General features: G+C 40.7%; 1 protein-coding gene across 1 annotated transcript; it reads right to left on the reverse strand.

The window, feature by feature from the left end:
* Window positions 1–355: 355 nt before the first annotated feature.
* Window positions 356–15,110, reverse strand: LOC139951653 (uncharacterized). Its single transcript, XM_071950628.1, has 7 exons — window positions 14,901–15,110; window positions 12,728–12,984; window positions 10,574–10,707; window positions 8,890–8,930; window positions 7,653–7,721; window positions 6,612–7,023; window positions 356–5,656 (listed from the first exon to the last, which is right to left on the reverse strand). The coding sequence occupies exons 2-7, from the start codon at window positions 12,955–12,957 to the stop codon at window positions 5,175–5,177; spliced, it is 1,368 nt and encodes a 455-aa protein (XP_071806729.1). The 5' UTR covers window positions 12,958–12,984; window positions 14,901–15,110; the 3' UTR covers window positions 356–5,174.
* Between the last annotated feature and the right edge of the window lie 73 nt (window positions 15,111–15,183).

A 15,183-nucleotide genomic window follows, 5' to 3' on the forward strand; every position in this document is an offset into this window, starting at 1 on the left:
TGGACGGCCGGTCTACAGCCTCGAAGTGTGACGTCAGATGTTCAGGCACCGGAAAGTTAGCATGCTTTTTCATGTGCTTACGGTTAGCAGCGCCATGAAATAGAAACTGCAAAGTAAGCACAAAATCGGCCGCTAAGCAGAGCAGCGCTATGAAATTGGGCCCAGGAGGACAGTTTCAGCTGCTTGAGTCGATTGTACCATGGAGTAAGGAACTGTCTTGATCTATGGTTGTACGGATCCATCAGAATGTACCACTTTTAGATCAAACACAGCAGGGGTTGGGCGGGACTAGAGTCAATGGACCCAATTAACAACAGACAAACACAAATGAAGACTCAGAGAAAGTAATCGACAGTTTAGGGGTGACACTGAAGCTTTTAATGACGAGACTACCCAGTTATAATAATTATTTTATACAGGTTATTCTCAACAATTGCCTTTTTGTCATAGAATTTTTAACAATTTTTTTTGTCTATTGAGGAGTATAGGTTGTGTTACACAACATACATACACAAGTAGTTGCAAATATTGTGCCTTGCAGATCCCTTCCACCTTACAAAACTTCTTTAAAAGCTTTTGGTCAGTGGGACTACTCAAAATACCAATCAAGGGCCTTTCCAAAAACCTCAGTTTAGGCTCCAGCTCTAGCCTTTTGTAAAGGCCTCCGTGGCTAAAGAGAGTTGTGATTCCAAGGGACTGGAATAGGAGACCCCGCACGCGTGTGGCAAACTTGACACTTGACTCGCGCAGAAAAAGCCTTGAGAAAAGGCTACTCCAGCTCTGACCGTCATTTATGTTTGATCAGTATACATTTTGCCACTGTTTTCAACATCAACCAAAGCCTGAAAACGAAGCCTAAACAAGTTTTGAAAAACTAAACCCAACTACTGTACTTTCTGCCGAAATAAATTTCAACCTGATGAACGACAGAGGGCGCTTGCTGACTGTTTTTTCCAGCTCTTTCACAATATTTGAGTCCATTCTAAACAAGAGGAATTTCAGTGTTCTGCATCATCCCTACAATTATATCATTTTTTTTCACTGACGCTGTTTGTTAATATTTTGCCACATGACCGAAATCAATACAAATGTATTAACAAAACATTGTATGCGGGCTAGTTGTAAACTTTGACATCTACATTTGAAATTTGACCCCAACATGTGAACTTTGACCTCAACATGTGAAAATTGACCTCATTATGCGAGTATGCATCCAGAAATTTACTGATATTGACAGTGAATCGAAAATAAAACCATTGCTACTTTTGCATTACATGGTAAAAAGAAAACTTCTTAAAATTAAACACGGATCACATAAGAACATTCAACACATACAAATAAGTCGTATAATGGAACCGAAGCTGTAATCCTACTGCGATACAAGTATGAAAATCTGTACAATAAAAACGAATTGATTAAAACATCTATAGATAAGCCAACAATAGGATGGAAAAACAACAATTCTACACAAACGGCTATAGCAGCAAATCCAGTGCATTATTGGGAATTTACATTTTAATTAATAACAAAACAATAATAACAATTTTGTACATTATGAAGAATACCAAATGAAAGTTAAAACAAAGAGAAAATGCTGTCCTGTGCTCAGAATTTTCGAAACTTGGAAACAAAAACAACAAGAATGACGTTCCTTGTTTAGTTTTCGAATGACTCCTTTGATTTGTAACATACCTGCAGAGAGTTGGCATAAACAAAATGAACGATACCCCTAACCCTTCGGTGCAAAAGGCAGTCGCTAGCGACTACCAAAAACACATCAAATTGGACTTCTACAAACAATCGTAACCTCTGAACTACAACCCCAATATATACAACTCTCATTCCGTTGTTTAGAGCGTTTGTCGGGCTTTCGTTTGGTGTGATGTTCTACAGAATGGGCAATTTTGGGAACAACACGGTTGAATATGTTCTTTGTTTGGTTTAAAAAAAGTTATTCTGTGTACCAAAGGGTTAACGATAACATATTTTAGTTTTGTATACTCCATGCGGTTCCGAGTCGAAAAGTTTTTGAATTTTATTACTAAACAAGTGTTCCATGCTTTCTTGAGTCCTATTAGGAAAAAATTATCAACAGGCTTCCCCAGAGTGATTCAAACCCAAAATATTATAACATTCTGATGAACGATTTGTTTTTGGAAAACCAGGTGGGATTTGAACCCACAACCCTGTGATCAAGAGCAGATATCAAAGTTCACTGAAGTCATCAATATACCAAATTCCCTCATCATTATTTTAAAAGCTAATTATAAATATCGTAAGTATGTCTACTTGATTAAAATAAAAATCTCTTTGGGGAAGTGGTGTTAAGTTCACAGCCTTATTTTGGACAGTTTAAAAAAAAACAAAACATGAAAGTCAAAATAATATAGAATTACAAGGGGTTTAAAATTACCGAAGTAAAAAGAGGTGGACATTTCATCTACAGGTGGATAAATTTCACAAAAAGCTTTGACGGAAAACAATTTTTACCGCAAATCAATTTCTCATGTGTGGAGATGCTAGCTTCTGTTTTCTTTTAAAATATTGCCATATTTTTCAATTAAGTTTTAAAATTTACATGATCAAGTGCTGAAATATTACTTAAAATGACAATTTGTGTTTATACTTTCTTACAAACTAATTATTGTGCTGTCTGAAAAGCTAGGAGCCAGAAAAAATAGCGTACATTTTTTACTTGTAATAATCTACATCTTACATGAAATTGAGAGTTGACAGGACATACTGCAAGTTAATTGCCATGAGTTAAGTAATCCTACACCAGGTTTCGCTTCGGACTGACCACTCACAAATGATGGCAATGAAGCGGAATTTAATTCGGCGCACTCTGAAATAAGCTTTTATCATGTTGTAACTTTTTAAAAAAGAAAGAAAAGTCTCTCTCTCGAGGACTAATTTTGTGGTGTCTGTTTTAGTTATGCTTTTGGTTTTACTGTGCTTTTGAACACCCAGCAGGGTGAATATGTGTACAAGTCTTTATTATTATAAAGGTTGCGTTCGGTTAGCTTCCCGGGCCAACCCAGGTTGACCCACGGTGCGTTTGAATAGCTTTGAGGTCATTCTCGGGGCTCACTCGGGTCTGAATGCTCGGGGAAAGTGGCGTTCCATTTGCTCATGCCAGGGGCTCACTCGGATGAGTACACCAGAGCCGACTCTGGAAGCTAATTGAATGCACCAACAAATAATAAGGTCGTGTCCGAAACGGCGACTTCGGCTACAGCTACGGCTAGATCACACGCATCTGCCTATTCTTCAACACTGGTAGACGCGCTGATCTAGACGTAGCTGTAGCCGAAGTCGTCGTTTCAGACACGGCCTTATTTCCATTTCTACAATTTGTCCAGACTGCGATCAAAATCAAGCTAAGATACACGGTCGACCATTTTGTGTACACAAATTTAATCCATAAAATGGCTGACCAGGTTGGTATACTGAACGGATTGATGCTCCCTAGACTTAGCTTTAAACTGTCTTGGGTCAGCCTTATGTTAGGTTTCAATGATGTCATTACCTGTCTTTTCTTATTTCTAGTAACTTAACTGGTACATTGAATGGATTGATGTTCCCTAAGCCGATAGCTTTAAACTGCTTCGGGTCAGCCTTATGCAAGTTTTCAATGATGTCATTACCTGTCTTTTCTTATTTCTAGTAACTTAACTGGTACATTGAATGGATTGATGTTCCCTAGGCCGATAGCTTTAAACTGCTTCGGGTCAGCCTTATGCAAGTTTTCAATGATGTCATTACCTGTCTTTTCTTATTTCTAGTAACTTAACTGGTACATTGAATGGATTGATGTTCCCTAGGCCGATAGCTTTAAACTGCTTCGGGTCAGCCTTATGCAAGTTTTCAATGATGTCATTACCTGTCTTTTCTTATTTCTAGTAACTTAACTGGTACATTGAATGGATTGATGTTCCCTAGGCCGATAGCTTTAAACTTCTTGGGGTCAGCCTTATGCAAGTTTTCAATGATGTCATTACCTGTCTTTTCTTATTTCTAGTAACTTAACTGGTACATTGAATGGATTGATGTTCCCTAGGCCGATAGCTTTAAACTGCTTCGGGTCAGCCTTATGCAAGTTTTCAATGTCATTACCTGTCTTTTCTTATTTCTAGTAACTTAACTGGTACATTGAATGGATTGATGTTCCCTAGGCCGATAGCTTTAAACTGCTTCGGGTCAGCCTTATGCAAGTTTTCAATGATGTCATTACCTGTCTTTTCTTATTTCTAGTAACTTAACTGGTACATTGAATGGATTGATGTTCCCTAGGCCGATAGCTTTAAACTGCTTCGGGTCAGCCTTATGCAAGTTTTCAATGATGTCATTACCTGTCTTTTCTTATTTCTAGTAACTTAACTGGTACATTGAATGGATTGATGTTCCCTAGGCCGATAGCTTTAAACTGCTTCGGGTCAGCCTTATGCAAGTTTTCAATGATGTCATTACCTGTCTTTTCTTATTTCTAGTAACTTAACTGGTACATTGAATGGATTGATGTTCCCTAGGCCGATAGCTTTAAACTGCTTCGGGTCAGCCTTATGCAAGTTTTCAATGATGTCATTACCTGTCTTTTCTTATTTCTAGTAACTTAACTGGTACATTGAATGGATTGATGTTCCCTAGGCCGATAGCTTTAAACTGCTTCGGGTCAGCCTTATGCAAGTTTTCAATGATGTCATTACCTGTCTTGTCTTATTTCTAGTAACTTAACTGGTACATTGAATGGATTGATGTTCCCTAGGCCGATAGCTTTAAACTGCTTCGGGTCAGCCTTATGCGAGTTTTCAATGATGTCATTACCTGTCTTTTCTTATTTCTAGTAACTTAACTGGTACATTGAATGGATTGATGTTCCCTAGGCCGATAGCTTTAAACTGCTTCGGGTCAGCCTTATGCAAGTTTTCAATGATGTCATTACCTGTCTTTTCTTATTTCTAGTAACTTAACTGGTACATTGAATGGATTGATGTTCCCTAGGCCGATAGCTTTAAACTGCTTCGGGTCAGCCTTATGCAAGTTTTCAATGATGTCATTACCTGTCTTTTCTTATTTCTAGTAACTTAACTGGTACATTGAATGGATTGATGTTCCCTAGGCCGATAGCTTTAAACTGCTTCGGGTCAGCCTTATGCAAGTTTTCAATGATGTCATTACCTGTCTTTTCTTATTTCTAGTAACTTAACTGGTACATTGAATGGATTGATGCTCCCTAGGCCGATAGTTTTAAACTTCTTGGGGTCAGCTTTTGGATGTGCAGTCTCACTTGGCACAGTCTGCTGCATTGATGAATGAGACAAACTCTGTGATTGGCTCGGCTGCCCTGAATCAGAAGCCGATTGGCCATCAAAGGTACCCTCTGATTGGTTCACTGCTGCTGCAGTGTTTGAGTCCACTGATTGGACAGGCTTATCTGATCTTGCCTGCGATTGGCTACTCCCTGAACCAATCAGATCTTCTGTTGTGATAGTTGGAGGAACTCCAACTGCATTATCACCATCATTGTTCACAGTCAGATACAAGTTTTGAAGAATGTCAACGAAGCGTTTCTGTACAAAGTTTTTTTGTTCTGCGTTGTTTCTTCCTTTGAGTTGCACTTCTATGGACTTCAGGCAATCCAAAACAACGAGGGATTCTGTAAAAAACCAGAGAGTCAGTTATTAGACATAGATAATAATAGTTTGGTTTGAACGAAGATGCATTGACTAGAATGGGATCTGAACCAACGACCTCTGCCTGCTGCATATCTGGTCCTTGGGAAAAAAGTAGGAATATTTAGTAAAGTACAAGGGCTGACCTGCACGTACACATGGTTAGCTCTAAGAGACAGTCTATTTAGCCGCAATTTGTCAAATTTTACCAAGGGAAGTTTTTCTGAACATCTTTCTAACCATTTAACAACAGCAACAGCAACAGCAGCAGCGGCGGCGGCGGCGGCGGCAGCAGCAGCAGCAGCAGCAACAATAATAATAATAATAATAATTTGAGGGGCTAGTCGTCCTTACTCGCAGCTAAGAGCTGAATTGCGAAGGACGCGGCTACAACGTGTTCGAGAAGCAGGCATGCAAGGGCGCATTCAGCTGCCAGCCACATCAACCCATTAAGACCACGGAGCACAGCCAAGATCGAAAGTGTTTGATTTTTGCTGAGGGAGGAAACCGTACAAACGTTTTTTATAGACATACTCGTCCGATTCAAGGCAACGTGTTCCTATAAGACACAACTTGGAAAGTAACTGCGGCCAGGGGATCACCTTAGGGGATAAGTAGCAGTTAATGGCCCAACGTTTCAACCCTAGTAGAGTCTTTCCCAACAGGCTAAAGTCACACATTCAGGCCTGTATGTTTCGTTTTTGAAAGTGCAAAGGCACCAAGGCATTTTCTCCTTGTAAAGGGCACAATGCCTCCTGGTCATTGCCTTGGTGCCACATGAAATTTAACAGCTCTGTTAAATTTCATGTGGCACTAAGGCAATGACCAGGAGGCATGGTGGCAATCGCCTTCCTTGCTTAGTGTAGTGTGAAGTTTCAGGCCTGCATAAACCTATATTATTATTATAGTTATAAAGTCAATACTATTAAATCATCTCACCTAGTCCTCCGATTTCTTTTTGCTCGCCTTGCATCAAGCCCCCTATGTACTTATAGATGGATTCATAATCTGGGTCGCCTAAAATCTTGTCCTTTTCTTGCTTTTTGGCGACTTTCTTGTTGGGTGGCCTCCCAATTTTCTTTTTAGGTTTCCCTGTTGTATCCTCACAGGGCGTCTCGATGGCGTCTTGGTAGGTCCCAAGCTCTTCAGGTTCACTTGATGATGCTGTCAAGGTCCTTTCGGATGTGGATATAGAATTCTGAGTGGTTGAGGTGTCCGCGGAGGTAGATGCAGAAGCTGAATTGGGTGAAGCATCTGAAGCATCTGAAGCTGCAAATTTCTTCTTTGTGACTTTTACCTTTTTATCAGAGCCGTCGTCGTCGATGCTTTCAAGTGCCATGACTCTGCATACCTGAGGAAGATAAAACACTGGTAAAGCACTGTCATAACACTGGTATAACGATGGTACAACACCTGTGTATAACACTGGTAAATCACAGGTATAACACTAGTATAACAATGGTACTTACACCTGTGTAACAGTGGTATAACACTGGTAAAGCACTAGTAGAACATTAGTAAGCACTAGTAAAACACCGGTATAGCACTGGTACACCACCAGTATAACACTTGTAACACACTTGTAAAACACTGGTGTAACACTTGTAAAACACTTGTTAAACACTGGTATAACACTGGTACACCACCGGTACAACACTGGTAAAACACTGATATAATACCTTTAAAACTTTGGTGTGCACTGTTATAATACCTGTACAACACTTGTATAATGCTTGTATAACACTTGTACAGCACTAGTGAATAACACTGGTATAAATTTGGTATGCACTGAAGGAGGACGATTCAAAAGAAAGTGCTATCAGAAGACGTTTGTACACAATTCTCTGTTTGGGGGAACAGAATCTCCTACCAGAATCTCAAATCCCACTAACCAGCTAACAGTCACATTTGTTCGTTCAACCCCAAATTATTTAAAAATTGCAGTTCCCTGGTGCTTTATTACTTCAAAGGAATTCTTACCCGAATCAAATGACGAGAGCTGTCGTCACCTGTGAGAACTGTCAGATTATCTGCCATTTTGCACCAACTCTGAAAAAAAAATGAAAAAAAATGAAATCACAATTCATTCTTAACCACTGACCACTTTCTGTTCTAGGATGCCGAAGGGCCACATCAAGGTGATGACTGAACTTAACCGATTTGAGCTTTTGGCTACCTTCCCTCTGGCACCAAACTTGAGCCCAGTATTTCTGATCAGAGTTTGTGTTTTAGTCCCGTTTGTGACACTTGTGTCCTTCCACGGTCCAGCGAAATAAATTCTAACTCTAGAGATTTTGATTAGCAGAGCATGGGTTCGAGTCCAAGTCTTGACAAGCTGCGTCCTTTGGATGGGACCTAAAGCCATAGGTCCCGTGTGTTGTGTAATGCACGTAAAAGAACCCAGTGTACTGACTTAAAGAGAAAGGGTTTGTCCCGGTGTTCCCGTTCTGATCGGCAGCCTATTGCGCCACAGCATTAAGTTAACCATTATATGGTGCCATAAAGGAATTGGTCTTATAAATACTTTTAAAATGAGCTCTTAAAGGGAAGGTACACGTTTGGTAAAGACTCAAATCAAATGTTAACTTAAAAACTGACTTGGTAACGAGCATTGGAAAGCTGTTGATAGTATGTGGGAAACCTTCCCTTTAATGTACATCACCCACTAGGAACCTTCCCACCTTTTTTACGAAGCAATTATGGTTAAGGGCTTTGCTCAAGGGCACAAGTGTTATGACCAGGTATCGAACCCACACTCTGTTGCTGACAACACCAGAGCTTGGGTCCAGTGAACTGGACTGCTCACCAATGACACGCCATGAATGTTGATTCAGATTAAAGGCAGTGGACACTATTGGTAATTGTCAAAGACTAGCCTTCACAGTTGGTGTATCTCAACATATGCATAAAATAACAAACCTGTGAAAATTTGAGCTCAATCGGTCGTCGAAGTTGCGAGATAATAATGAAAGAAGAAAACACCCTTGTCACACGAAGTTGTGTGCGTTTAGATGGTTGATTTCTGGTCTCGAAATAAAATTCGTGGAAAATTACTTCTTTCTCCAAAACTATGGCACTTCAGAGGGAGCTGTTTCTCACAATGTTTTATACCACCAACCTCTCCCCATTACTTGTCACCAAGAAAGGTTTTATGCTAATAATTATTTTGAGTAATTACCAATAGTGTCCACTGCCTTTAAGCGTCATCATCACTTACCTCAATTGGACTCTGCTGTTTCATCCGCAATAGTGCTGCAGCTGCAATGACAAATGAAACAAACCATGTCAAGGTGTTATATTATGGCTGCTTCATTTCATTCTAAACAATCTCCAACAGGATTGACAATTCAGCGCCGTGAGTGCCATTTATAACAGACATGACACATTATAAATGTACACACTATTTTAATCACTAATTTGGGGTTAAGGCAGGGGACACTATTTGTAATTACTCAGAATAGTTATTAGCATAAAAACTTACTTAGTAACGAGTAATGGGGAGCTGTTGATAGTATAAAACATTGTGAGAAACGACTCCCTCTGAAGTAACATAGTTTTCGATTGAAGTAATTTTCCATGAATTTGATTTAAAGACCTCAGAATTAGATTTTGATGTCTCAAAATCAAGCATCTGAACGCACACAACTTTGTGTGACAAGGGTGTTTTGTCTTTCGCTATTATCTTGCAACTTCGACGACCAATTGAGCTTAAATTTTCTCAGGTTTGTTATTTTGTGCATATGTTGAGATACACCAAGTGAGAAGACTGGTCTTTGACAATTACCGAAGGTGTCCAGGGTCTTTAAACAAAGGCAACATTACTAGAGCAGGACTAGAGGAACCTGCAAGCTGTCTCCCTATTTTGTCAACATCTTTGTTTTAAGGTGCAAGTCATAAGCCAGTTCAATCCATATTTGTTTACATGAGGAGGTTCTGCCGTATGCTGACGTGCTGGCAGAGCCTTGTGTCAGCAGTATGGAAACCATTTATAAACCCAATGGATTTAAAATAAATGACTTTTGATGGCATTTCCCTTATCGAGGGCCCCACTCAGGCTCCCTGAGTTGGTTAGGATATTTTACATCGTCCGGACTTGAATAAAGATTGTTAAAACATGGCGTAGACAAAAAAGTACATAGTTCACAAACAACACCGCCCTCTTGTGTTGGAAAAATTAAATTGATATGGGCAAAATAAGGGGTCTACAAAAGCTAGAACATCTGACGTCACACTTTGAGGCTCGTGATTAAGGCCAGAGACCTGCCTTGAGACCGGCGTCTATATTCACCTTTGACCTACCCTCATTTCGCATAGAGATACGCAGTCAAATTCTATTGCGGACATGACAGCAATGACTGTTTGGGCATCTACGTCACTAAGGGAATACAAGGGTAGTGCTGAGCTTTTGAACGAGTCACTACTCTTTTATTCCCATTCATAAAAGCTCTTTTGTTAAAAAACGTTTAAAAAAATACAATTATAGATACTTTAACAATTGAAAATTTGAGGATTAAAATATTTTTTTCCAAAAACTTTGTGAAGAATCTGTTTGATGTGCGTGGGTTGTGTGTATCCGTGCGCGCTTAGATTATGCGCACGCTTAATACGCACTGTTACTAATAGCTTTGAATTGCAATCCGTGTGATAATATTGGTGCGCGTTAGCTTGCGCGCCCGGCACATGGAAGCCAGGCGGTTATGAACAGCTCCAGCTGGTCATTATCAACTGTTTAAACACCTCCACATGACGCGCTCTCCACCAATAGGAGTAGTGAAACTGTCTGGGTTATTTATGAATGCACATTTATATCACTGTATCGGATGGTATCACTGTATCTAGTGGCAGGGACCTGTCTTTATCCTTGAGGGTAAAGACAGGGGCCCAGTCTACGTCTACCATACCTGCTCCTCTACGCTCCAGCCTGGATAGAATCATCCTAATATCATCCAGCGATTTCGTCTTGATGTGTTTCTTGATGAGTCCGTAGGGATAGCGGTTAAACACGGTAGCACGAGGAATCTCACGATTGTTTAATCTGAATGAAAGAAACGAGATTGGCTAGGGTTACTATTGTAGCGTTATCTAATAACAATAATAACAATAATATTATGCGCACAACTACTTGTATCCACCACCCTGAATGTTCAAGGCGCAGTAAAACCAAAAACAAAACAAATGAAAACAGACACAACGTAATTATTCCTTGAAAACCTGTGACATAAGATATAATTGAGAAGATATGTGAATTTTGTGGTACAAAGACAAGATCTAAGATTAAGTAGTCTAGAGAGTTCCAGATGTGGCGCAGCTGAAGAAAAAGACCTGTCACCCCAGGAGTCTGGAGGACTTGGGTTTAATGGGGAGAAGCATGGAACTTGATCGAAGATTCCTTGACGGAGTGTAAACTTGAGGTAGTTCTGAGATATAGTAGGGAGCCTGATTTTGAGTTATTGCCAACCACTTAAAATGGTCTAGCTACATTGTACAACTCTGCCCTGATGTTGAGGACACAAACACAAAGAAGAAGGTAGTTAAAAAGCAGGACAGTTCTTAATCAGAACTGAAAAGTCTCCTGATTTTTGAAAATCTACTCCACAAAAAATAGAATAGCAAGATAAGTTCTTTTAAGAACAAAATCTACCAGGCAAGAAGACACATACATGGTCCGCAGTTACCGCAAACAAAATTGATACCTCACCGATACCATGCAGTGCCTCAAATCCTATGTGTAAAGAAGGTAAAAACTTTGTACGTCAGAGGCTTTAGTCGAGCTTTAATCAAGATTACGAGAATCAACTGTTACATGCTATAAGGTGATGCATTGTGGGAGGTAAACATTAGACTTGAGTCAGTCTGCTAATGGCCAGCCTCGCTAACATTGGCAGCGCGCCGTATCGATACCTCTCGTCACTAACCCCTAGAAGGGATGTCATGAGTAGTGCTGGGCGAATAGTGAAATTTTGTTATTCGGATACCGCTGGCCAACTATCCGAAATTAACCGGATATTCGAATAGTTTTTTTGCCGCTAGAGGGCGCTGTTCGTTTGTGAATGAGATCTTTTGGGCGGATTGATATTAGTTTTAGACAGTGTCACTCGGTTCATTCATAAAAATGACCGGATCTAATTTAAAGATGGCGATTTGCTTTTTCTTTTGCTCGTGATTGACTCTACGTGAAGGAAAACTTTTGTAATCTTTGAACAAATTACGTCAGAAATGTCATTGTTTTAACTCTTCACGGAGGTGAGCATAGTTAAATACTTAATATATGCTGTTTTATGCTGTCTTAATAGAAGTTTCATAAGGATTCAGACAAAACATTCATATCAGTTGTCGCCCGACGTCCGCGGATATTCGGATATTAAAGAACATCCGGTTACTCGGTTGTAATTACAGAATTATCCGGTTTGTAAATAGGTATTCGCGCCCTATGCGGATATCCGGTTAAGAAAAAAAAGGCATTCGCGGTTACGGATAGGAAAACCTATTCGCCATTAACCGGATATTCGAATAATTCGCCCAGGCCTAGTCATGAGGAACAACACTGATTGGCTCAGAAAACTGGTCATATGCAATAGATTGAAAGTGTGCGTAGTTTTAAGATATTTGCATGATCAAACCCACGTTTCTTAGCGTACAAACGTGTTTTTAAAAAACAAAAACATCCCTTAATTAAGACAGAAGACATGCGTGTGCCCGTAGAAAGGATGAATCACAGGCGCTAATAGATGCTAGATTCTAGCACATTTCTATGAACCAATTCAAGGGGTTATGAGTGAGCAAGGCATGCTGAGAAAAAGATGGCGCGGCGAGATCGATCACCCCTAGGAACGAGGTTGGCTAAGGACATACTGCTACATCCACTATTCTAAGTTTTGTTTTAGTACTTGAATAAAGAGTTTGTAGACTGGTGTCTGCTGATTTCTGCTGAGTCCACCTCCTTAACTTACACCATGTACAGGCTATAGTCGAGAGTTTCAAGATTACGAGAATTGACTTTTATGTGGGCGGCCATGTTATGAGGCGATGGCATACTCCACACTATGTAATCATACCTGTTCAAATATCTTAGCAGCGCAAACTTCTCTGCAGGGCTCCAGTGTCTGTAGACCTTCCTTTTCTGTTGAGGCACGAAGACGGGTGGGGCAACCCGTCTCCGGGAAGAGCGCCGGAATCCTTGAGCATTAGAGCTGGTCCCTGCTACATCTTTGTTTGTGTTGTCATGACAACTTTTTTCTTTGGAAAGGCCATCCGTTGTGTCTTCCATCTTGACTCGGGATGTCATTGTTGTTCTTTTCTGTGACAGAAAATCCTGAAATGAAGCAAAGGACAAGGTGTGATATTCAGAGAGTAGATTTGATAAAAGTGAAAATTCAGGAAACATGGCCTGGTACCCTAGGTTCCCTGTTATTCAAGACCCAGAACCTTCAAGATGATAACTCAAGAGGTTTACAGACTCTGTGCATCACCGCAAATACAACACTACAGGGCATAATTTCATGGTTCTGCTTACCGTAAGCACAGAATCGACGCTTATGGAAGCAGGGAATTCTGTGCTTACGCCAAGCGTATTTCATGTGCTAGCAGCGAATTTTGGCTTCTGCGCGTGCGTTCTCCACTTAACTCTGTATTCTACGCTTACAAGGCTAGCGCAGAAATTCGGTGCTTGCACACAAGTGGGGAATCGTGATCGTCAGACACATAAGCCAACATCACTATGGAGCATTCAGTCAAATTTTTATTTAGGGGTTAAAAATTCTCCAGATTAACAAACCCAAACTATAGTTCACACAGTTTGGGTTCAGATGTTTACTTGTTGACTCCCAAAGATTTAAATGGTGGGTGTGGCTGCTTGTGACGCGCATGCAAGGGTGTAAAGTAGAAGCCACTCTTGATCCCCAAGTATGTCTATAAAAAAAGGTTAGCATAGAGGGGATAAGAGGGAGCTACCTTTTTGGTGCACTGCCTTCTTGACACTGTCTTTGTATACATTTTTACCAGACAGAGTTATCCCGGACGATTTTTCTTTCTCGTACCACACGCTGGCCAGGGCATACACGCATAAGGTATGGGCTCTTTCCCGGATCCCTTCACTTTTGACCCCATAGCCGGCATGTGGTAAAAAAAAAATAAAAAATTGCATCTCAGCCATATCTCGTTAGGGCCCCCTGCCCCCTTTTAATGTTGGTTCTGATTGACAGTCTTCTGCGTTACAGTCAACATTGAGCAGGGGGGGTTTAGATTGAAGGCGAGGGACCAATTTGCATGGCTGATGTGGCACCTCTGCTCTGCTCAATATTAGCGCTGAATTCTGCGCTTACAATCACCATTCTCTGCTGGCATGGTAAGCACCGACCAAATTTCTGTGCTAGCTGTGTAAGCGTAGAATGCGTAGTACCGTGTGGTACCGGAGTACTACTACTACTACTACTAGTAGTACGCACGCCCACCAACCAAATTTCACTGCTTACTTAACGCGAAATACGCTTTACAGAAGCGCAGAATTCCCTGTTTCCGCAAGCGCCAATCCTTTTTCAGCTTGCATGACATGCGCCAAATTTCTGCAGTACAGCTATGTTAGCGTAGAATGCCTAATAACTTGGAGGTTCTACCTCCATGCTTGGAGAAGTCAGTACACACGAGCACTAGTTGCGATAACGTAAACCCTCCTGCCGTCGGGAGGAGGGTTACGTTATCGCAACTACACGAGCACTAGTTGCGATAACGTAACCCTCCTCCCGACGGCCGTCGGGAGGAGGGTTACGTTCCGTCGGGAGGAGGGTTATGTTATCGCAACTACACGAGCACAAGCCCAATTTCCCAACTAAAAAAAAACCTATTTCCTCAGAATTCCCTGCTTCCGGAAGAACTGTTTGAAATTGGACCCACAAGCTACACGGAGACTGGCTGGTGGTTGGAAATCATTCATTTCAACACCCTTAAATTACAATCAGATTTAAATTGATAACTCTGTTGTAGTTTTATGGTTTTTGGTCCACACAAAAAGCCACTGTTTCATGTAATCAAGTGCAAATCACCAGCTGATTATTTGGAACATGAATAACCATGCTTATAAATCACAGCAACCCTTACAACATGCGAGAATGCGCACATTGTTGCATTCTTATCCATGGTGCGGGGCCAATCGAGCAACATAGGGTCAAAGGTCATAAAATTAACGCGTTTGGACCCGTGTATTCAACCATCTAAAACCAAAATTAAGCTTACAAATGATACAGGAATGAAGACCACAGAATCTCTGCAAACCTTGCCTCCACAGAATAAACTAGAAGAATATTCGAGTACACAGTCGTTCTATTTTATAAATATGAGAGTAACAGAAAGGGTGAAAATGATGAAAAATCTCTTTCAGATTTTAGGTTGGCGCCTTCCCTATCACACCATGGCGCAGTGTTTCGCGGGAGTGTCCTGTAATATTTTTCCCGTCATATCGCCAAAATGAAGCACCATTTCTTATGACGTCATTGATAATTGTGCACAAGTCATCTCC

The sequence above is a fragment of the Asterias amurensis genome, chromosome 19 (genome assembly GCF_032118995.1).
Source record: "Asterias amurensis chromosome 19, ASM3211899v1".
NCBI lineage: Eukaryota > Metazoa > Echinodermata > Asteroidea > Forcipulatida > Asteriidae > Asterias > Asterias amurensis.

Coding starts and splice junctions, on each gene's coding strand:
- LOC139951653 (XM_071950628.1), bottom strand. CDS start 12,957: ATGACATCCCGAGTCAAGATGGAAGACACAACGGATGGCCTTTCCAAA. Junction 10,708..12,727: donor CTGCTAAGATATTTGAACAG/GTATGATTACAT, acceptor TCTTTCATTCAG/ATTAAACAATCGTGAGATTC. Junction 7,722..8,889: donor AACAGCAGAGTCCAATTGAG/GTAAGTGATGAT, acceptor TTTTTTTTTCAG/AGTTGGTGCAAAATGGCAGA.